The 24,828-nt window shown below is 46.2% G+C and overlaps 1 protein-coding gene across 1 annotated transcript in view; it reads left to right on the top strand.

The window, feature by feature from the left end:
* Positions 1-24,828, top strand: part of LOC144754214 (E3 ubiquitin-protein ligase TRIM39-like) — a 256,583-nt gene that overhangs the window by 126,596 nt on the left and 105,159 nt on the right. The window contains exon 3 of the mRNA XM_078641799.1: positions 10,486-10,716. Within this exon, the coding sequence (XP_078497925.1) occupies positions 10,486-10,716 (231 nt within the window). The remainder of the gene's footprint in view (positions 1-10,485; positions 10,717-24,828) is intronic.

The following is a 24,828-nucleotide window of genomic DNA, read 5'->3' as shown; positions in this document are numbered from 1 at the left end:
TACTCCAACGTCTGGGTAATAGAGCAGCCTGTGAGTGACCATATTAGTATCTCAGTGGAACTAATGGGTTGGGGCCCAAAAACAATTGTGTATGTCAGGCCTGTCCAAGGGATCACGGCCGAGAGACCGAACGGCATGAGAATCAAATGGACCAAAATAGACCCTAATAAATTGACGAAGGATATCATCTGTAAATGTAGCAGAGAGGTTGATTATTGCCTAGCACTAAATGTGACCGCGCCCGCCTTACTCTCTAACTTTCTAAAAATTACGAGTACTGTTGAGAACTCTTTGGCCGTAAGAAATAGAAAGCCCAAAAGAAATAAAACTGTGTGGTTTTATAAACATTGTGCCCAGACCCTAAAAATGCTAAAAATAGTGCTTGATGACAAACCAAGAGACAGAGAAAGAGTTAGAGAAGGGCGAATTAATTATAAGTCTGCTCTGGCATCCAGGAAAAAAGAGTTGCAAAACGATGCTTGGAACAAACTAGATATGGCTGCCGAAACAAAAAATCATAAACTATTTTGGGAACGAATGATAACATTCCTGAAGTCAGTTCTTATGTCAGCTGCCATGCATGGATTGTTCACTTTTCAGAGATTTTTAACTCTGATTTTAATTTAGATGGGTCTATTTTTAATACAGATACAGCATCATGTTCTAAATGGCAGAAAATGCAGTTGTTTTTAACTCTGGATGAAGTCACAGAGGCAATTAAAAATAGTAAGGGGGGTAAAGCACCTGGGCCTGATGGGGTACTCATGGATTTTTACAAACATGAAATGACTCTTTGGGCCCCAATTTTAACACGTTATTTTAATGCTGCGGTGGAAGATAGTTTACCACTGACATGGGGTCAGTCAATTATTGTACCCCTCTACAAAAAAGGATCTAGGTCCGAGGCCCGAAATTACCGTCCCATCTCACTTTTGGACTCGACAGTTAAAATTCTTAGTCGAGCCCTATTAGTGAGATTGGAAGCCTGGGCTGAGGAAAAAAACATCTTATCCCCAGTCCAGTATGGCTTCCGTAGGGGAATGGGTACAATGGAGCAGTGCGTGAACCTGGAACTCATAGTCGGCAAGTATACCAAAGCTAAAGCTGGTAATCTTTTCCTGTGCTTTGCTGACTTGAGTTCAGCATTCGATCTGGTGGAACACGCACTGCTCTGGCCTACCCTGTTGGCAATGGGTGCCCCTACTGAAATCATCCATCTGCTTGCCCGACTGTACAACAATTTGTCCAGTAAAGTTAGATTTGGAACAGATGGTGAGTGCACCCCTTTTTTTAAAATCAGGAGAGGTATCCGACAAGGATGCGTACTTGCCCCTCTACTGTTCTCTCTTTTTTATAAATCAGGTTGATCAAATTTTAAGACAGACTAATGCAGATGCACCTATCATCAATGGTAACCCGATCCCAATCCTCTTATACGCGGATGACGCGGTCCTCCTTTCTAGGACTCACAATGGACTGCAACATTTAATTAATCAATTCCACGTATTTACTGAAAGTAGGAAGTTGAAAATTAACAAAGGGAAGACGGTTACAATGATATGTGGTAAGAGATCAAGAAAATGCAAGCCCTTCTTTTTAGACGGGAAGAGATTAGAATCTGTCAGTAGTTTTTGTTATTTAGGTATTACTTTTTCAGGAGACGGGAGATGGGTTAATGAACAAAAAAGTGTTCTTTTTAAAATGGTTAGGAACACAAGTTGTATTTTTAGATTTGCAGCCAAATTAGGGGGTCGCAGAATTTATGAAATGTTAACCATATTTAATGCAAGATGTATATCCTCAGCCATATATGGGGCCGGGGTTTGGGGGCATGATGCCCCGAGTGCCAAACTGATCCAGCGCGAGGAGAATGTGTTTTTAAAACGATTAATCAGTGCCCCGGCTACGGCTTCAACTGAGATAATACATAGGGAACTTGACATGAATCATGTTAATGATTTAACTGTTCTACGTCCTTTGTCCCTATGGCGCTCAATTTGGGCTAAGGAGGAGACAAAGTTTACCCAGGATGTAATTACTGATTGTATTAAACTTGACCGCCGATCAAATATCCCCTGGCTGAGCCATATACAACATTGGTACAAAACATTGTATGGTCTAAACATTTTTAAAGATCCAACAATAGGTTCTACACTATCGAAGTGGGAGCTGAAAGTTTCACTCCTTAAATATACAGCTGGGATTAGAACAGAAAGATATGCAAAACAAAGTACGTTCAATCTCTACCTGGAATATAACATCAATGAAGGTTTCCAAACTTATCTCACTGTTGTTAGTATTAATTCCCATCGTTTTGTATTGACCCGTCTCCGTTTGGGAATTGTGCATCACCTAGTGGCTTTTCCTGTGGTTAAGAAACCCGGCACCTGTCTGTGTCCTTGTGATAATAAATCCAAACAGAGCACCTGTCACTTTATGCTATCTTGTAACTTTTATACTTCTTTTAGAAAATTTTATTTGAAACCCATCTTTTTAAAATACAACACGCGTGGCGTACAAACAGCGATGCAACTGATGTTTAATCTAGAGACTCCAGATGTATGTTTTCATGTGGCCACTTATATTTTAAAATGTATTTCTGTAAGAAAATCAATTATTATATGAATTCATTTTTCCGGATTCGAGCTGCTAAATGCATTTTGCACTTTGGGAAGGATGGTATTGACACTTTGCACTTTATCATGCTAATTTGCACATATATGAACGTTGTATAATTGCTGCTACTGTATATTGTGCACTGAAAGAATGGTACAGTGCTTGTACTTTACTTCGGCATAGTTAGACCTTTTTAAATATTCGGCTCTGTGCTGCTAAATGCATATCGCACTTTAGGAAGGATGGTATTGAATTTTTGCACTTTATCAGGCCAATTTGCACATATATTAATACTGGACAAATGCTGCTGCTGTATATTGTACACAGAAATAATTGTATAATGTTTTGTGTTTTACTTTGATATATTTTGAACATATTTCAGTGGAAATATGCTCTAAAAAACTGAAACATATGTATGTTATTTTGTTTATTATGTCTGTTGCTATATGGTTGTATCTTTACATACCGAATAAAGCATCTTTGACTTTGCTATATCCACTGATTGTATTTACAGCTGAGTGCCCATTCATTGCTGTAAATCACTGTGCGCCAGATCAGAGCTCTGCACTCCTTTTGCACAGTCAGACTGCGTTCGGGAATGGAGGGAGGGTGGGGGTGGAGGTGAACAGGCCAGAGAGAGGCGAATGATCCTCAATCGTGTAGGTCATTTGCTTCTGGTATTCAGGGGTCTGTCCTAATGTGGCTCTGAAAACTCTGCCAAAGACATCCCTTCCTACATTTGACTCACAGGATAGCGAGATCGAGCAGTCAAACGGAGGTAGGGGGCAGAGCAAGCAAATAGAAATCAACAGCCAACCAGTATGTCCGAATGAGGTCGCACACTGCTCGTCCCATCAGCGTGTGACCCCGGAGCATGATGGTCGATGTGGTCGGTATCAGCGGGTGCGCTTCTACCCAAGTCTTGAGTCTTGAGGGTGTTCACTGGTGTGCTTGCCATCCCTGGACACGTGTTTCACGTTCATTAACGCTTATCAGCAGGAATTAGGCGTGTGCACGGGGTTGCTGCGTGGGCTGCCGAAAATATTCGTAGGTCCAGATACCTCTTAAGGCGCGCAGGTGCGTTGTCTCGAGGTCGTCACCTCCACCGGCTCAAGGGAGCCTGTATAAATAGTATGTCCGAATGAGGTCGCACACTGCTCGTCCCATCAGCGTGTGACCCCGGAGCATGATGGCCGATGTGGTCGGTATCAGCGGGTGCGCTTCTACCCAAGTCTTGAGTCTTGAGGGTGTTCACTGGTGTGCTTGCCATCCCTGGACACGTGTTTCGCGTTCATTAACGCTCATCAGCAGGAATTAGGCGTGTGCACGGGGTTGCTGCGTGGGCTGCTGAAAATATTCGTAGGTCCAGATACCTCTTAAGGCGCGCAGGTGCGTTGTCTCGAGGTCGTCACCTCCACCGGCTCAAGGGAGCCTGTATAAATAGTATGTCCGAATGAGGTGGCACACTGCTCGTCCCATCAGCGTGTGACCCCGGAGCATGATGGTCGATGTGGTCGGTATCAGCGGGTGCGCTTCTACCCAAGTCTTGAGACTTGAGGGTGTTCACTGGTGTGCTTGCCATCCCTGGACACGTGTTTGCGTTCATTAACGCTCATCAGCAGGAATTAGGCGTGTGCACGGGGTTGCTGCGTGGGCTGCCGAAAATATTCGTAGGTCCAGATACCTCTTAAGGCGCGCAGGTGCGTTGTCTCGAGGTCGTCACCTCCACCGGCTCAAGGGAGCCTGTATAAATAGTATGTCTGAATGAGGTCGCACACTGCTCGTCCCATCAGCGTGTGACCCCGGAGCATGATGGTCGATGTGGTCGGTATCAGCGGGTGCGCTTCAACCCAAGTCTTGAGCAGCAACCCCTTACACACGCCTATTCCCTGCTGATGAGAGGTAACAACCTCGAAACACGTGTCCAGGGATGGCCAGCACAACTGTGATTACACTCCAGATTCAAGACTCTGGTAGAAGCGCACCCGCCGATACTGACTTCATCGACCATCATGCTCCGGGGTAACACGCTGATAGGACGAGCAGTGTGCGACCTCTTTCGTGAATACTATTTATACAGGCTCCCTTGAGCCGGTGGAGGCGACGACCACGAGGTTACGCACCTGCGCGCCACGAGAGGAATCTGGACCTAAGAACATTTTTGGCAGCCTACGCAGCAACCCCTTACACACGCCTATTCCCTGCTGATGAGAGGTAACAACCTCGAAACACATGTCCAGGGATGGCCAGCACAACTGTGATTACACTCAAGATTCAAGACTCTGGTAGAAGCGCACCCGCCGATACTGACTTCATCGACCATCATGCTCCGGGGTAACACGCTGATAGGACGAGCAGTGTGCGACCTCTTTCGTGAATACTATTTATACAGGCTCCCTTGAGCCGGTGGAGGTGATGACCTCGAGGTTACGCACCTGCGCGCCACGAGAGGAATCTGGACCTAAGAACATTTTTGGCAGCCTACGCAGCAACCCCTTACACACGCCTATTCCCTGCTGATGAGAGGTAACAACCTCGAAACACGTGTCCAGGGATGGCCAGCACAACTGTGATTACACTCAAGATTCAAGACTCTGGTAGAAGCGCACCCGCCGATACTGACTTCATCGACCATCATGCTCCGGGGTAACACGCTGATAGGACAAGCAGTGTGTGACCTCTTTCGTGAATACTATTTATACAGGCTCCCTTGAGCCGGTGGAGGTGACGACCTCGAGGTTACGCACCTGCGCGCCACGAGAGGTATCTGGACCTCAGAACATTTTTGGCAGCCTACGCAGGAACCCCTTACACACGCCTATTCCCTGCTGATGAGAGGTAACAACCTCGAAACACGTGTCCAGGGATGGCCAGCACAACTGTGATTACACTCAAGATTCAAGACTCTGGTAGAAGCGCACCCGCCGATACTGACTTCATCGACCATCATGCTCCGGGGTAACACGCTGATAGGACGAGCAGTGTGCGACCTCTTTCGTGATTACTATTTATACAGGCTCCCTTGAGCCGGTGGAGGTGACGACCTCGAGGTTACGCACCTGCGCGCCACGAGAGGTATCTGGACCTAAGAACATTTTTGGCAGCCTACGCAGCAACCCCTTACACACGCCTATTCCCTGCTGATGAGAGGTAACAACCTCGAAACACGTGTCCAGGGATGGCCAGCACAACTGTGATTACACTCAAGATTCAAGACTATGGTAGAAGCGCACCCGCCGATACTGACTTCATCGACCATCATGCTCCGGGGTAACACGCTGATAGGACGAGCAGTGTGCGACCTCTTTCGTGAACAGCCAACCAGTAGACACAATAATTTTATGTCCAGCACATTGGTTACATTTAGTTACGAAGAAAGATCTTCAAGTTCAGAGAAAAATGAAATATCAAACAGTTCAATAAAGGTACAATCACATGGTGTAGGAATGTGGAGTATTATGTAGTGAGATTGGTTAGGCCTCACGATGTAATACCATCAGGAAACCCCAACGATGGTCCGTAGATTCACAATAATAAAACCTTAGCTCAGTCCTGGTAGTGCGGCACATAGCAGTCAGGCTTTACTAGCGGAACGTGTTTAGCATTTCAGAGTACCAAAATGGATAATAAGTAATTGACACGACTCGAAAGTAATGTAACACTAATTTATAAAAAATAAAGCAGATTTTTATATCATTTTAGACACCTCAATGAGCACAATTGAAGCAGTTTACCCGGGGTTATGAATTTTGGAAGGAAAAGAAATTGGTGCATTTAAATATAGTAAAACGTTAACATTGTGGTGAATGGGAAATGACACTAGTGACAATTGGTCACTTGTTGGTAAAGTTCTGTGGTACGCATTGGGGGTGTTTGGTCGTACAGGACCAAGTCACAAAATGTATTCAAAAAGTCTGTAATGGAGCCAGTGCTGATGTTGGTTGATGATGCTGTGGAGTTCCCTCTTGATGCAGTGTTGAATAAAGGTAATGGAAGCTGTGCTATCCACCAGCAAGCCTTGGTAGTGGTAAGGCAAACAGAAAGCGATTTTTGACATCCATTGGAACACGTTAGCTGCCTGAGACTTGATAGAGGTCAATAGCTAGCGATTCTTTGGTTCCGGTGCTTGGGTTTTACCTGCTGTAATAGGGGACAAGTGGCAACAGTCCAGGAGAGTCTGAGGTTGCTTCTGGCTCTGACTGGGGTCCCTCTGTCTAGGAAACCGAGCATTGGGCTAGGATGAGTTGCAGTCATGCAGTTCCAGGAGAAATGCCACAGGTGCCGAGTTTCCTTCTTTTAGTATGTGTAAGTCCTGTTGTCGCGGACACTGGTCTCTTCTTTGTCCCCTTTGATGCAAGTTGGTTCAGTACTCAGCCTCTGGTGTCAGGGGTGTCCCTTAAATCCTACATTTAGGGGAATTAGGGGTGTGTGAGAAAGTAGCCAAAGGATTGCTAGTTCGTATAGCTATTCCTCCCCTTAGGTGATCACGTCCGGGGCGTGGGTCACCTTTTCTACCCAGAACCCTCTATTCTGCCACTTCTAAAACTGGCAGAAACCGTCTTTTGTTGTACAGACCGGGCGCCCACTCTAGAGGGGTGGCTCGTCTTCTGGGGGTATACACCGCCTGACTATCTAATTTCCCACCTGCCTGGGTGTAAATGTGTCCTGGGGCAGGTGGAGGGCTTTTTCCTCCTCTGTGAGGCAGCCTGCTTCCATATCAGACGCGGTACATGCTTTGAAGCTCGCCGCCTTAATGCTCTACTTCACTAGCCAGCCTTTTGGGGAGGGAGGTGCGTCATACTTCCTGTCCAGGCCTTTGTTTATGATTCCTGGGAAAGTTCACACCTCCTCACAGGGGTCGATTTCTGACTTGGCGGCAGCAATTTTGGGCTTTCAGCCAGAGCACAGGAAAGGCTCGGGCAACCAGATGGGCAACCTCTAAGGTAGCAATCTGGGTGCATGCCACATTGTCTTTGGCAAGAGAATCATGTCAGGGGTGATGAGGCATATTGTTTGATACCAAAGATTACATACTTCAGCTGTACCATATTGGTGCTGACAACCTCAGTAAGGCTTGCATGCCAGCCCATGTTATCCTATGGACCGCTGAACACTTATAGCAGTTTCCAATTGAGAAGTCGACTATAGGGACATATAAATCTGTACTTATATGTCTTCACCTTTATATGATGCACTCTGCCTCCTGGGCTCAGGAGGCCATCCTTAGGGGTGACTACCCTTAAACAAAATAGTGCATTAACTTTACATGGTTAGGGCAAAGTCGAGTTCAAGCAGTTTTACTGCTCCTGCGCTCTGCAATTGGATGCCTCCTGTCATACGTTTACCCGGGTTAGGACAAACAATTCTCCAGGCCCTGTGGACCACTTTAATTCCCATGCCCTGGGTAACCTTGGTACCACCTTACTAGGGACTTATAAGGGGGTTAAAGTCCATGCCGATTGGGAGTACCAATTTGCTACATCGTGTTTTAGGGAGAGAGCATCAGCACAGGGCCTGGTTAGCAGGCTTCAGTGCACTGCCAGAGTCGGAAAACAGCATCTAGTAGTCCAAATGGGGGCAAAAAGTGAGTTTCATCTGCAAAGAGGCCTGGTTTCTTAGACATGGTTGCAATCTATGATCCCCAGAAATATGCAACACTCGGCCCTCTCTAGGATTTCTAATGTCTACGATCTACAGGATGTCATACAGGAGTAGGCCTTATTCAAGCACAGGTGCACTTTGCTCTAGATCATCCAACTGGCTCATGTGTAGATCATCTAAATCACTCTCACCTTAAAGTTCACATGGACAAAGTGCACAGTGTAAAGATTTCTCTCTGCCTCCTTGATGGAGTTATGGCTTTGGTGGCATTGGCGGGCTTGCTCGGCGGACCCTTTCCTTTAGCTGCAGCTTCAGTTGTGTGGAGTGGTAGTGGCACTGGGGTCAAGGACTGCTGGCTTTAATTAGTTCAGCAATCCTGCAGGGCCTGCACGGCGATGCTCATCTTTGACAGCTGTGGCTTCCCACCCAGGCCAGTTGTAGACGAGTGCTCAGTGATAGCAGTTGCCACCTCAGGGTTGGGACTTCAGCGAATGGCTGTCAGTGGAAGTTGCGGCCTGCCAGGTTGGATCAGTGCTTTCACATCAAATGTTGGTTTTTCTTGGGGCAGTTCTGATGTCAGGCAGCAGCCGGCACATATCAGGGCACCAGACTACACAATGTTGATTCTTGAATGGTTTGGCACAGTTCATAACGGGAACTGCTCAGGGAGACTGGAAGACCCCCCCACACAACACAGATGTCTCCTGGCTGTTTTCCGAATGGCAGTCAGCTTTCTCTGGGTGTTTCTCATGCTGGAAATATACTGGGCATCTCTCCTGGGCAGGCTGTACTGCTGCAGAGCCTGGCACTCATTGTTCCCCTCTCACCAGGCAGGCTTCTGGGTGCTATACACATTAGCTCTCCTATCAAGAAGTGCAGACTTGAGGTGATGTCCCCTCACCTCTGGGAGCCTGTATGTAAGGCACACTCCAACCATGGGCACACATCAGCCATTCGAGTACCCTCGTCCTTGGTCAGGTAGAACTTGGAATTGGAACAAAGTGGGGGTAATTTGAATCCTCCTTTAAGTATACTCATTTTTCAGAGAGGAGATAAGGCTTTGATACTGGTTTGATATGATTCTCTTGACATTTTCTGGATGTCTCAGACGCAGCCTTTGCGCAAGTTGATGTCCCTCACAGGAGGCAGCAATGATGCTGCCTTCAGCAGGAGTGTCCAAAACAGTACAACCCTCCTCCTGTATACCAGTGACGCAGGACAGGAGCACAACCTTCTTCCTGTATACTAGTGACACGGGACAGGAGCGCAACCCTCTACCTGTATACTAGCGACACAGTACAGGAGAACACTCATCTACCAGTATGCAAGTGACACACCACAGGAGCACAACCATGTACTTGCATACTAGTGACAAAGCACAGTAACAGAACCCCCAACCTGTATACTAATGACACATACGTGACACAGCCCTCTACTGGGAGTAAAGACATACTGGACTCCACAGTATTTCTGAGTCCAGCTCCTCATGATGACGCTAGGAGAGACATACCTCTCTCAACAGATTACACTCTCATGCTCCAGGCAGGGGTGAAACGTACCTCACCTGAAAATTCACATTCTCCTGACCTAGGATAGAATGAGATGTCTGACCAACCTCCTCTCCTATCCTCTATAGGAATTTGTGAACCACCTGCAGAAAGTGGTGCAGTAACTATGATGTATCTGGTAATTCTCCATTGCACAGCAGAATACCTGGTGTCAGGTATAATTTTAAGAGTGAAATTAGCCACCTTATCATTGAGGGACATAATAGGGTAATGTCTTGTGCACATCCAGTGTCCTGGCAACTTGGGGTAATTCTCCACCCCCTCATACCTTCTGGCTTCTATCCCAAGTGCTGAAACCTCCTGGCTCCAACTCATTTACATACTCATGTGCCAGTCATACTCACTCACACTTGAATTCAGCAAGTCTGTTCACTCAGCCTGTCTCTGGTGCTTTGACTGTCTCTGCCTGCGGTGGGTTCTCTCCCTTGTGCCTTGCCATGGATCGAGCTTCCCTGCAGCTTTACAACCTCTGACCTCTGTGGTTCGTGATGTGTCTGTGGGGAGAGGGCAGGAGTGTGAGAAGGACTCAAGATGGTAGAATTTAAGGTACTTAGGGAGACTGATGTTCAGAAATGAGGAAAAGCAAATTAGTGTTCTGAAGTTTAAAAGAACCTCAGCTTTCCCCCTCAAGACTCCCACCCTAAGGACAGCTAGTAGGAAGCTTCATAATAGCTAATCAGCTTTTCTTTGCTTCTGACAGGACAAGTTAACAGCTGAGAAGCAGAAAATTGAATCTGAGTTTGATAAACTGCTGCAGCTCCTGAAAGAAAATGAGCAAAGACTGCACAGAAGACTGGAGGAGATGGAGAAGAAAATCACCATGGTAGAAAATGCAAATATCACCAAACTGTCCAATCAAATCACCTCTCTCAATGCCCTGATAACGGAGATAGAAAAGAAGTGTGAGGCACCAGCATGGGAACTCCTGAAGGTGAGACACAGTTTGACAAATAAAAGGATGAGAAAAAATATTCATGCTTTGTGTGCAGCGTTAAATGTGTGAGGGCAACACATGAGATCTTGACAGGGTCAATGCACAGTGACCCCATGCACTCTGACAGCAGGCCAAAACATGCAGACGTATTATTTAGTTTGTCCCCTTTTGTGCCGTGAGCCTAATGCAATACAGACATGACCTAACAATGGGGTGACCCAATAATAATCTAAAGGACCTGGCTAATTAGTGATACGTAACAACAGTGATCCTTGTGGTGAGATCCACTAACAGACAAGGTTTTATTGAATAAACTGATCCTGATACATTTTCACATACCCCACCTATATAACTCAAAAATGGGGGTAGGTGTAGTTTTTGACTGGGAGGGAGAGTTTGTAATATTGCTATAAACTAGTGATGTTCCGTTTATAGCAATATTACAAACTCTCCCTTCCAGTCAGAAACAGAATCTACCTCCATCTTTTAAGTAATATAGGTGAGGTGATGTCAATACAATATAGAGACTGAGAATTTACTGTAACTTCCAACAGTGTCTCATACATGTCTATATCCCATTGTTATAATTATAATCAATAGATGATTTATTGAGTGCTTGGTTACTACATTCGCTGCTTACACGCGCTAGGAGTTCAGTCTCTCATGAGGAGCCTAAGAAGCCCTAGATATGTTGTCTTGTAGCCCGAGATATGCCTTGAAAAAACATCTTAAGTTTCTTCCTAAAGACCGATTCAGAGCATTCCTGTCACAGGTCCAAGGGCTAGGTATTCCGTCCACATTTTCGAAGCTAAAAAGCAAAAGGAACATCCTTCCATACATGCTCTTTTCACAGTGGGCACCTCAGTGAGCGCCACTCCTGTAGACGTAAGATTTCTGCTGGGCAGGTGAGGTTTCACCAGAGGTAATAGGTAGCGGGGTCCTTTACCATTCAACATTTCTTGACAGTAACACATGGCTGTAAAGGGCACTCTTTAGCTTAGTGAGTGTCAGTGTAATTTAGCAAGGGCTGGACCCATATAGGAGCACCTCAGGAGGTTCAGCAATAGACGTTCAGCAACGTTAGACTCTCCATGTTTTGTGGGTTACATCGCCCTTGGATACAGCTGTGAGCCTCTCTTTCTGTTCCAGTGGTTTATCACTGACTATGGAATGCTGAGCCTGTAGTGACTAACGGCATATGGTCATAGCGTTGGCAGATGTTGCTATCTAATGGAAAGCTTTGGAGTTTGTGACACAATAACATAGCTGAAGATGACAGATCCCAGTCAGACAATCAATCAAGGGCTTGTTAAGCACAGCTACTCACCTAAAAGGGTCTCAAGTGTCCGAGGGTGGGAGGGGGCGCGCAGCTCCTGGATGTTCACCTTGATTCGTCGAAGAGTCAGGACTTGGGGTCCTTCAGGAACTTGGAGAGTGTTGGTGTATGTTGGAGGTGGAGAGGGAGGGTGTTCCATGCCTTGGCCGCGAGGAAGGAGAAGGAATTGCCTTCTGTTCTGGTCTTCTTAATGCGTGGCACTGTCTCACGGGAGAGCTGGGCTGAGCAGAGGTGTGTGGAACGAGAGGCTATGGTTCATGTAAGCGGGTCCGGTGTTGTGGAGGGCTTTGTGGGCATGGGTGAGAAGTTTGAAGGTGATTCTCTTTTCGACGGGGAGCCAGTGTAGTGTCCGCAGGTGGTGGGTGATATGGCAGTGGCGCAGTAGGTTGAGGAGTAGTCTGGCGGAGGCGTTCTGGACGTTCTGGAGTTTGCGGATGAGGTTATTGTTGATCCCGGCATAGAGTGCTTTGCCGTAGTCCAGTCTGCTGCTGATGAGGGCATGGGTGACGTTTTTCCTGTGTACGAGGGGAATCCAGTTGAAGGTCTTTCGTAGAAGATGGAGGGTGTGGAAATAGGAAGAGGCGACAGCCTTGATTTGTCCGTGTTAAGTTGTAGGCAGCTGTTCTTCATCCACCTGGTGACCGCTTCCATTCCTTCTTGGAAGTTGTGTTTGGAGATGTTTGGTTAGCGGGATAGGAAGAAGATGAGTTGGGTGTCGTCTGCGTACGATGTGATGTTGAGTCCTTGTGATCTGATGATGAAAGTGTCTTTTGTCACACCCATCTCAATATAAAGACTAGTTTTTTTTTTAACTTTGTATTTTCTTCTGTTGGGGAGGTTGCAACACTCTAAGCAATTCTAATGGCAGTAATTAACATGTGGAGGCAAAGGAGTAATATGGGAAAGAAAACAAGATCAAAATAGATCACATAATGAGAAGCAAAATCAGAGAGCATTGGAAAGAAACCAACTTCCTCAATTGTCTCAGATGTTCAATGGGATGTGTGTGCTCCCAGATTAAGGCAGAGATTGCTGCATAAAAACAAAGTGGTCACAAAAATAGGCAGGGCACTGAGAAGTTTTATACATTTTCATAAAGAAATAATATTTATTATGTGGGCCACAATATTGATCAAACAAGAAGATCCTGGAAGTGTATGTACGACCTTAGTGAGAAAGAAAGTGGCTGCTCATGACTACGGGTAGCCCTCTGATATATCACTGAATGTGGGAAGTGAATTTCCCCAAATTACTGCCCAGCCGCAAGAAAAATTTCATTTACAACTGGATTTACTTGACACCCCGAGCTGTAACCAAGTTCTTCTCCAATATGACGTAGGACGGGTCTAGAGATTTAAAAAAAACATCATGGTCATATGCGTTCACTTTAACAATGATGCTCTGAGCAATAGGTTGATTAGTTCACAGCCAAGAAGCTTCCAGAGAAATGGCTCAATACAAAGGGCACCAGGTTAGGGCAAAGAGAGCATTCCTCTCTGGTCCCATGGCCAATTCTGATAAAAGTTTAAGTTGAATTTAATTATACTGACCACAGTGGTGTAACATCTGCCCCCACAGCCTCTACGGAGTGAATGGCGGCTGAGCCCTAGGGGGCTCCCTCAGCACAGTGCACTGACTGGGTCTGGGAGGAGGGGGCCCCTCTCCATGTTCTTTGTGGGGGGCTCAAGTTCCATTACTCCACTGACTGACCGTGGCCTGTCAATGTTGGCACAAAAACGTACTTCACCTAAAAAAGTTATCCTAAACTCATGTTCAGATGCCATTTCTTTTTCTAGGAAAATGACAGATAAGTGTTTGTGCAGCACTTGAGCCCACAGAGGAGGGCCATGGCCAAGTTAGCGTGCATTATGTGCCCTTCCCACAAAATGAATCCATGTTGCCCCGGGGTACCAGTTTGAGGCTCAAGTCACCATCCATGCAGATAAAAATTTGGAATTGTTTCATGTCAAATTTTACTAGACGAAAAGTGGCCCAATGTCCTATAGTCCAAGAGGCTTTTGCTTCTTATAAAATAGGCCTCCTCCTTCCTTGTATTAGAATGGTGGACTCAGACCTCTTGATATGACCTCTTGAGTCATTCTAGGGTGGTGGCGCCTGACCTGTTGATGTGACCTCTTGAAGAATGTTTAGAAACATTGAATTCAACACCCTGGAGAGTTCCTTGCACTGATCTCCGGGAATGCCATCTGGAAATTCCAAAGAGACCTTAAAGCCTTTTTTATATCTTTAATTTGGAATGTGAATTTAAGATAGAAGACTGTGTCTGGATCCAGGCCCAGAAGATTAACACCCATAACATTTTGTTAGCAGAATCTTAGACCGTAATACCAGTTGAATTTAAATGGCTAGATTAAAAATGCACAAATGCCACTCCAGTTATGCATACCTTTGCAGGTAATTTCTGCCTACAGGGCTCATTCATGCTATTGAAACTTTCACAACATCCTGGTGTATTCTGCTTACAATGTTGCATGGAAACCACTCAGCCATCCCAATATGCAGGTTAGTTCTTCCTACATCTTTCTTGCATGCCAGTATAAAGGTTTGATCAGCCTCCGGTGTTGCATGCATGCCAGTAACCCATCTCAGTACAAAAGTCAGTTCAGCCCATGGTGTTGCATGTATGTCAGGAGTCCATCCTAGCACTCGGGTAAGTTCTGCCAACAGTATTTTCGCATGGCAATGATGAATGATGGAGTCACAATATACAGGCAAGAGTTGCAAAGATTGCCGTTTGCGGGCTAGTTGAGATAGTCAACGAAAGGGACGTACATGATAAGCAAGAAATGGGCTCATGGGAAACCTAGAGCTGAGCAGGTGAGAGTCCAACGATAGAAGATCAAATGATAAAGAATGATACATGGTAGGCCAGAGAAGGGTTGAAGTATATCCAGGGGAGGAGGGGGGACGGGGGAGGGTTTGGGGTGTACACCCAACTAAACTTTTATATTTCATATCGGTACCCTAATATAGGTCCATGGAACATGGTACACTTTCCCTACATCATCTCATTTCATATGAACGGACCTTATAAGGACTTTACTCCTAATAAGGACCGAATGCCTTATAGGGACATAACGCCTAATAAGGACTGACGTCTTTTATGGACTAAACTTTTCACCTAGTTCCATGCCGAGGGAGGGTATTTCCCAATCAATATTGCTAGGAGGTCATCCTTAGCACATTTGAATAATTTATGAGAACACTACCCGGGAGGTATACTTCACCTCTCCTATCTACGCACAAGGTTTAATCACCAACGTCATCCTCATACTAAACAATAGCTAACACACGCATATGGACGTATAAATACAGCACCTCTTGCTATCAGTAGTCCGGAGGTAACCGAGACTTCAAGGCGGACACACTGACCAAAGACGCTGAGACTCCTGCATGCAGTCGCTCCAGCTGACAGTGGTCTAACCATCCCTTGCGGGGTGTCCAACTCGAGTCCAGGAGGATGTCCCACACTCTCACTATTCAGGTAATGGGATTCGACTAAATCCTAGCTGGATTCTTGGCTCTTAGGCTTATTAGCTCTTTCAGACCTACTCACATGCTAGGTACACTTAGGTACATCTAGATAGGCATCTTAGGAGTATGCTCTTTATTTTATAAATGCATTTTATATTCATGTATATTTTCATGACTATTGCAAAATGGTAGAACTGTACTATTCCCTTTTATTCACTGTACTGCTGATCCTATATCTCTGCTACTGTGTAACAGTTGTAGCAGCGCATATATCTTACACAAGAAGAACAACAGTGCAATAAATTCTTATTGTAAACACGCTCGACTGTTCCTTCCTTGTATCTCTCTGAGACAAAATGAGCAAGCACAAGTGACTGGGTGAAAAGTAGTATATTGTTTCCACGAGTCTGAGGAATCAGAGTTTGTTGTGTTCTGAGGTTGCCAAAAACTAATCTCTCTGATAAATGGAGATTCTAGTGGCACTGTGAGCTAGCTAATGCGAATTAGGCTAACATTGGCGGTGGGGGTGCACAGAGGCAGTCTACCATCCGACCCACAGTGTATGTTATCCAAAAGCGCAGATCCTGCATAAGGGTACTATAGGAACTACACTACATGGAACTACACTACATGGTGCCACCAACGTTTGGTTTGGTACTTATTTAACAGTAGAATCTGAGTAGCTCAGTAGTGCTTATTCTCAGAGACCCCTCCTCACAAAAACAAAAACCAGAGACCCGCCACAGCTGAGTGGGCGAAATAACTTATTTATTGGCTGTTGGTTAATCAAGCTTGGAGGAATCTTTTCCCAAAATTGTGCATAAAACCTTATCTTAATTTCCTTGGACAGATAGGCTGTGCTCTATACACAATGGCTAACGAAGAAGGAGAATTAAACCAAATAGAACATCTGGCACAGGCACTTAATCAGTCTGAAGAAGATGATGCCAATGCAATGTAAGACACACATTGACAGTTAAACTTGTTAAACATGGGTTACCACCCAGAGGAGGTGTAGTAATATTCGTGATAGAGGCACATGAAGATTTCCAATTAGAGGTATTCTATTCCTAGGTGACATTCCCAGCAGCAAATGCTGTAACAAACACTTTTCATTAATACTTACATGAAGAGGCTCCAGCGGACTACACTCCGTTTGAGGAGATTGAAATTACGCTTACCTACCAGAAACATATTTTCTGGTTTAATGGCACCCTACCCCACACGAGAACAGGAGCAAGGCTTGGTCCTTTAGGAAGACTAGGAGCAACATGGCCGATATTAGCGACCTATGCACCACATCCTGACATTGACACAATGCCACGTGATGAACTGCTTGTTCAACACAAAGGGGTCGATTCCGATTCGGGAAAAACCGCTCCGAATAGCCGTTCGGAGCGTTATTCCCGTACGAATCGTACCCTGCAACGTCCCCCGTACGTACGACGAAGTACGATTCGTACCAGGAGCCATACTCCGTACGAGTCGTACAAGACACCGTACGACTCTAATCTCCGTACGATTCTCCCTCGGAACCCGCTGTATGCGACATCTGTACGGTTCGCGGCTGGTTTTTACGACCCAGTATGATACGTGTCGGGTACGCACCGTACAACCCTTTTTCTACGGGAGCTGAAAACAGCTGTAAAAGCAGAGTTCGTGCCGAAACAGGTACGGAACGGCCCCCCGGGTACGGTGCGTACCCCCCATGATCGCAGGAGTACGCACCGTACCCCTGCGATCATGGGGTGTACGAGCCGTACCCCCATTGTACGATCGGTGTACGAGCCGTACCCCCATTGTACGATCGGTGTATGAGCCGTACCCCCATTGTACGAGCAGTGTACGAGCCGTACCCCCATTGTACGATCGTGTACGAGCCGTACCCCATGTACGATTGGTGTACGAGCCGTACCCCATGTACGATAGGTGTACGAGCCGTACCCCCATTGTACGATCGGTGTACGAGCCGTACCCCATGTACGATCGGTGTACGAGCCGTACCCCCGTTGTACGATCGGTGTACGAGCCGTACCCCATGTACGATCGGTGTACGAGCCGTACCCCATTGTATGATCGGTGTACGAGCCGTACCCCCATTGTACGATCGGTGTACGAGCCGTACCCCATGTACGACGGGGGTACGGCTCGTACACCGATCGTACAATGGGGGTACGGCTCGTACACCGATCGTACAATGGGGGTACGGCTCGTACATCGATCGTACATGGGATACGGCTAGTACACCGATCGTACATGGGGTACGGCTCGTACACCCCATGAACACAGGGGTAAGGTGCGTACCCCTGCGATCCTGGGGTGTACGGACCGTACGGTGTGTATGTGTTTGTGTACTTTTCCGTACGACTCGGCCTTACCTGACGTGGACCGTACGAATCGCGTCCTCATACCCCGGTCCGGATCGTACTTGTCGGGTCGTACGGCATGTGTACGAGTAGTACGGTATGTGTACGAGTCGTACGGTTCACGGTTTCAGCCTTGCAATACGTACGGATAGCGACAATTCGGACAGATTTACGGAATACGGATCGTACTTCGCGACTCGGACGAACGGGTACGATTCGTACGGAGAGGGCTCCGGATACAAATCGTACAGATGTTTTATTTCCCGAATTGGAATCGACCCCAAAGAGTTGATAAAACTTTACAGAAACATGACACACTTCATCTTGAGGACACTAGCGGTCCAACCAACAGTTATTACATCGAATGCTGCGCCTACACAGAGCACAGCTACTAAAATACTCCACAAAAATTACATGTGGTAATGGGTAAATTGCCCACAAAACGTGAACAAATTCCTTTCTGGGTAGCTCAGAAAATAGCCCAGTTAGAAGCAGTATTCCCAAATATAAGACCATTTGAAAAACACAGAATGTTAACAATCTGCTTACCCATGGGGATTACACCACAGTTAGAGGATTGTACAGTCTTTGCTGCCATATATACCAGAACTCATGGTATTCCTTCATTAGCAGTAATAGCAGATGTATTAAAACAAACACAAAATGAGTACGGAGCAGAGCCTGCCCTAAACTTAGGGATGAAGTTATTAAATAACTACGACTAGGTATCAGCCATAATACTAGCTAACATTAAAGGGGAAGCAGCGTCAGTGGCAATCCGCCAACGCCTAGAACAGAACGAACAGAATGAACTACCCAAAATAATTTAAACTGCGTATTGCAGAATTAGGCTGGGATAGTTTGGGGGGAAAAGCTTTAAAACCTCAACTAATGGGCAGTCCCAAAAAGGACACTTCAAAGCAGACACCTACTTCTTCTAAAAAGAAGTGGGATAATAAAAAGGAAAATTCTAAAGGCAAGAGATCTCAGTCCCAAAGTAGGTCTCCTCCACAGGAGCACTGTGAAAAGAGGTACAACCTTAGGAAAAGGGGTAATATTAGGAAACCTGACAGGTATCAGGATACTGATACACGTTTCTCTCGTTCCTTTAAGGGCTCGAAGAAAAGATCTGAAAGAGGATGGTCAGAAAATAGAGAGGAGTGCACACAGTCCAGAGACAAGCAGCACGCTCAAGACTTTACTTCTAAAAAAGAAGATACTCAAAACTCAATTTAAGAAAAAGAAAATTGCAGGTCTGAAGATCAGACATGCCCAGAATTCTGAGGACACAACTTCTGAACGGGGAATAGGCTCTGACGATGCTAGACAGTGCGGCAGAAGTAACAATAGCTCACCAGAACCTGAAGGAATTTCTGGTGACAGGGGACTTGAATGATTACATCAGGGTGGAAACACCAGACACCAGGGTGAGTGTCCCACATAAGTTATACCAAATAACACTCCGGATGGAGGGAGACAAGCCCAGGAAAGTAAAAGGTCTTTTTTGGAAGAACTTATCATCTGGTCATGACATCCTGTTAGCAGAACAAGATTGGCCGCCTGCATTCGTAATTAAGTGCCCAAGGGGAGAAAGTATAATTTTTCCTGTATTTTCCAACCATGTTCCCGTTCACCTTAAACATACATATGCACGGGAGTGGGCAGAAGCCCAAGCTCCAGCATTGTACAAAAATCATGTTGGGTGGGATGAGGACTCAACTTATCACCTGATCCCGTTAAAAGTTTCACCTATTGTTCAGAGGTAAAATCCAATAAAGCAAGAAGCTAAAAACAGGCCAGGGAGATCTTAGATCAACTTAACTACCTGGGGTCATTGAAAAAAGTACCTCTCCAATGAACAATCCTTTGTTGCCTGTCTCTAAATCAGACAATACATACTGTCTAGTTTTAGATTACAGACATTTAAACGCATGCACTAAGACATTTGGTGTCCAAAATGCACATAGTGCTGCATTAATGAATAACATTGTGCGCAAAAAATACAAAACAACACTTGATATCTCAAATGGATGATTTTTCTGCCAAAATGTACTACCTGAAAGCAGGTATCTGACCACATTCAATGCGTTAGGGTCCCAGAGACAATTTTTTCGACTCGCCCAAGGGTATAAGAATAGCCCCGGGGTATTTTCAGCAAGAGTAACGGAGTTACTTCAAAAATTTGATGAAGAAGTGTTGTCCTATGCGGATGATATTTATCTAACGGACAACGACTTAGAGAGGCCAGGGTAAGACCAGGGTAAGCACCATTATTATGGGATTTGCCACTGAGGGCTTCAAATGTAACTTTAAAACATCAAAAATAGCCCACCTCAATGTCCTATTTTTGGGATATGAGCTGTCAAGTGAAGATAAAAGTCTGGCAGCAAACTTTTTAGAAAAGTGTGCGCTGCTCCAGCCTCACAAAATCATTAAAAAATTTACAATCAATACTAGGATTCCTAAATTTCGGCAGAACATACATTTTAAATTATGCATAAAGGGTAAAACCTTTCTACGACTTAATAAAACCTGACTATTCAGCCAGAAATTGGATACAAGAACATACTAATATTCTTCATTCACTCCAGGAAGAGATGATGGCTTGCAAACACGCGTAAACGTACCCTACTTGGTGATCCGTATAATTGCTGGTCACTGCGGGTGCACTTATTTGACCTTCAATGAAGGCGAAACAGTACCAATCGCATACAAATCACACCTGTACACAAATGCAGAAATGCGTTTAACTTCAACAGAAAAAATCCTGACAGCTGTTCAGACTGCTGTAGCAAGAGAAAGAGCACTAGCTCAGGGGAAACGACTTATTGTCGTAACCCAGGTACCGGCTTTAGAAGCTGTTACAAAGGCCAGCATTCCGAATACGAAAGCATTACATCCAAGATGGATACAATGGGCTAATTCTCTTACTGCAACAGATGTTGAATACAGGTTTGATCCAAGTTTAAGAACACAAGCATTCCTGCAAAACGAACAAGAATATCCAGTACCAAAATAAATCTTGCCTCTCGATTATATTGCTGGTTCTGTGCAACTGGCCATAGAAGTAAGCAGCACTATTTTTTGGCGTGTGCTATCGTTAAAGGTCACATGCGTGATGGCAAGTTCCTTCCTAGTTGCACAAAAACGCAATCTTTAGGAGACTGCCTGGCATAGTTGGCAGAATTAAAAGCACTGATACTGGCACTTGTAAATACGGATCACGAATTCCCCACACTAATCGTTTGTGATTCTTTTTACTGTGTACAGTCGTACATTGAGTACTTACAACATTGGGAACAAAATGGGTTAAAAGATGCAAAAGATGGCACAATTAGGCATAAAATGCTATGGAACAGGTGGCAGAGTTGAAAGCCGTACTACCGAGGACTCAAGTGATCCATACATTGAGTCACCAACGTGATGGCGTTCACGTTGCCGGGAATTCATTGGCGGATGAAGATGCAAAGGGGGATGTTCGCACGGCTTCCATAGCTGCACTCACTTGTTCAAAAACGAGACTAGACAGAGATATTATTGTAGCTGTCATCGCTTCATGCAAAGGCAGCTCAGCAGTACCTAAAAAATTTCCACTCAAATACTCCTATGAGTTAGATGCACACAACATTCCATATGATCAGATTCCTGGAGTGGAGGATAGAGTAATACCAAATATGGATCGTAGGCAAATTTTAATTCTAGCTGCACATGAGGGCTTGGGCTCTGCGCGCACAGGGGTTACAACAACTATTTCTTTACTGAAACAGCGCTATGGGTGGCCAGGAGTAACTAGGCAAACTAATGACTATCTATTGAAATGCAATATCTGCCAGCAGGTGAAAGGCTCCACCGTTGCACGCCCAGCATAGACGCTGTTATTAAAATCTGACAAACCTCTCACATGTGTGTACTTGGACCACTGCGACCCCTTACAAACGGATGGGGCTTACAAATATATTATGGTTGCAGTGGAGTCCTGCTCGAGATTCCTATGAGTATCGCCTCAGCGGTCGGCTGACACTCGAAAAGATTTGCGAGTCTTTATCGGCACTTACGCAGTTAGCACGTTACATTCTGACCGCAGCCCTGCGTTTAGCTCTCGGGCTTACAAAGAGGCCATAGAAGGAATGGTCGTGGCATTGCGGTTCTTATCTCCGTACCATCCTGAGGGAAATGTGGTAGAGCAAAAAACGGGACTTAAAGCAATTTCTAACAGCTAGGGTATTAGGCAAGGGCGGTATTTGGGTCACACACCTTTATGGGGTACAGTGAGCTTTAAACAACCAGCCAAGAAACTGTCTAGGGGGTGTCACTCCATATGAGGTCCTCTTTGGGACCTGAATGTGAGTACCTGATCTTGATTGTGAAGGCACAGTGGCAGATGAAAAACCATTTGATATCCATGATCGTTTGGCTGTTTTACAGGATCTAAATGAATGCAAGACAAAACAAAGCAATGTCCATCTAAAGCAGACCACCACTGAGGAAGTCAAGGTAGTCTGGCTCGCAAAAGTCGGGGATCTGGTCAGAGAGAAAATTGCAGTCAAAAAGGAATTTGGGGCTTAGGCTCTCGGCTCCGCCGACCTTCTTGCCTTGCACGACCCTCCTGTTCATTATCCTGACTTTGAATCGTGCTTTCATGTGGGAGAAATGTTGCTGCCTCCGTTGGCGTGTCTCCGTGATCTTTGCCGGCGGTAATAACGACGGAACATCCTCGCCTAATCTAAGGCCCTCCTACCCACGAGACCGGGGCTTCGAGTGTTGGTGACGGCCAGCCCCGGATGCAATAACAACGGCCACTCACGACGGGGAGGAGCCGGCCGGCCGAAGGAATTCTGCTGAACTGTTCCTCCATTACTGTAGCCTTCCATCCTACCCGGCGGCGGTGTCTGCCTGTGGAACATTGTGGCCCTGGGAGAATACAATGTGTCTGTTTCTCCGCTTAGGAACTGCCCGGGCACTTTCCTGATCTTCCTAGGGATACTGTGGGCGGCGTTTGGAGCCTCACGGACTCTTCACCTGGTACTGGGAGCTCTTGATTGCGATTGCGGGACCGGGCGACCACTGGGGCCGCATCCACGTCCCCGACCCCAGCATAATGCTGACCGCTATCCCCGTGTTCCCGGCCCGACCTTATTCCGGCGAGAGGCAGTTTGATGACCGGTTGGAGTACGGGGAGCCTCGAGTGAGGAGGACTGCCGGTGACTACACTTTTGGGGCACCGCCAGGGATTCTTGAAGTGCTGGTTGCCCTGGGTGAGTTGCGCACTGCCCTGGACTGTGGTGCCCAGGACCTGGGGAGCCGGCTGGATGCCATTGTGTGCCTCGCCATACGTGGTGACTTTCGACTGCGGGCCACTGCGCCACACCCTGTACCCGAACATGGAGAACTGGCTACCCCGGTGGAGGCGGGACTGTCTGGAGATCGTGACCTGGAGCCAGCCGTGGAACTGCTTATCGTTGTTGGAATCGAGTTGGGTGATGGTGGACGTGCATCGTGGCTTGATGATCGGCTCAGGACAAAGCGCCCGGCCACTCCACTGTGTACCGAGGGGGCGACCCTCCCCTCTCTCCTGAAACCGTTGCAATCGGACTGGCCCGTGGACTCTGGGGGGCTATTGCTACACGTCGAACTCCCACGCATCATCGTGGCTTATTCACCACTGCCCCTGGTAGACTTTGATGGGCAGTACACCGTGCTGATATGGCTATTTCGATCACCCACTTCACCTAAAATGGCGGCCGGCCGGTTGGATTCCTTTGTTACAGCAGATCGTGAGGGACAAGGCTGATCGTAAGGGACAAGGCTGAGAATGTTGTCTTGAGCTCCGGGACATGGTCGGCTGGTGACTATATGGGACAGGCGATATAATGGCTGATTTGTAACTTTATTCTGTACTATTTTGTGGAACTTGACTCGAAGAGTGGGCGGCCGGGAGCCCGTATGTCTATCCTTTTTCCTCCTCCGCCTGCTTGCTCCTGTTATACTCCTCTTGGCGCTGTACATGATGATTCTCCCCATTTCTTATCATTTTACTCGATTATTGTTGTTCACTGTGGCTTTTGGAGTAGACGATACATTCATGGCCGGGGAGACCGGGAGCCTACGTGCGTGATTGGCCCTCCTCCAGTTTGTTATATATACCTTTTTTTCCTTTCTTCCCTTTTCTTCTCTCTCTCTATATTTCGGGTACTTGTTTTTTGGGCGACAGGCACACTGTCGGGGGGGGGGGGGGGGTAGGCCGTAGCCTCTACATGCGTGCAGGGTGGGGGGATGGGGGGGGGGGGTTTGTTTTGTCCGTTTCGGTTTCTATGGGCCTTTTTCTCTTTTTCTTCTTCTTGCTCTTCTTCCTTTTTTCCTCCTTCTCTTGGGTCAGTATAGAGACTGGGTGTTATGTTATTTGCTGTTTTTCTTTTAGGTGTCCACATTCTTATTCTTGAGGTTGTTCTACGTGTGTGTGGTGGGTAATGCTGGGTACGACCTTTGAATGTACGTTCTTTTATCCTGACCAGTATAATTTTGTGCCGCTATCCCGATTGTGACTCCTTTGCTTTGTCAACATCCTGCTGTGTACATTGCCCACTCTGTGTTTCTTGATGGACTGCCTGGTCTCTGATCCTTCTTATCTTATTATTTAGAAAATGAACCTTATTTACTCCTGCACTCAGTGGTCGCTTCCCCCCTTACGTGAGATTTGGAATATTGCTGTGTTTGTCTTTGGGGACTGCTGAGCTTCTTATGGTTGTTTTACGTGCCATGACTTGATTTCGAGGCCGGCCAGATTGGTTGTGGGCCCCGTTGCTGTATAACATTGGTGCACAATAAAGGTTTTAAAAATAAAAAAAAATAAGGAATTTGGACCTTCATACAGAAAACCTGTACCAGTCCTTGCAGTACACGGAACAAGAGCAG

Source organism: Lissotriton helveticus, chromosome 5_1 (assembly GCF_964261635.1).
Source record: "Lissotriton helveticus chromosome 5_1, aLisHel1.1, whole genome shotgun sequence".
Classification (NCBI taxonomy): domain Eukaryota; kingdom Metazoa; phylum Chordata; class Amphibia; order Caudata; family Salamandridae; genus Lissotriton; species Lissotriton helveticus.
The sequence above is the reverse complement of the archived record's forward strand: the minus strand, read 5'-3'. Positions and strand labels throughout refer to the sequence as shown.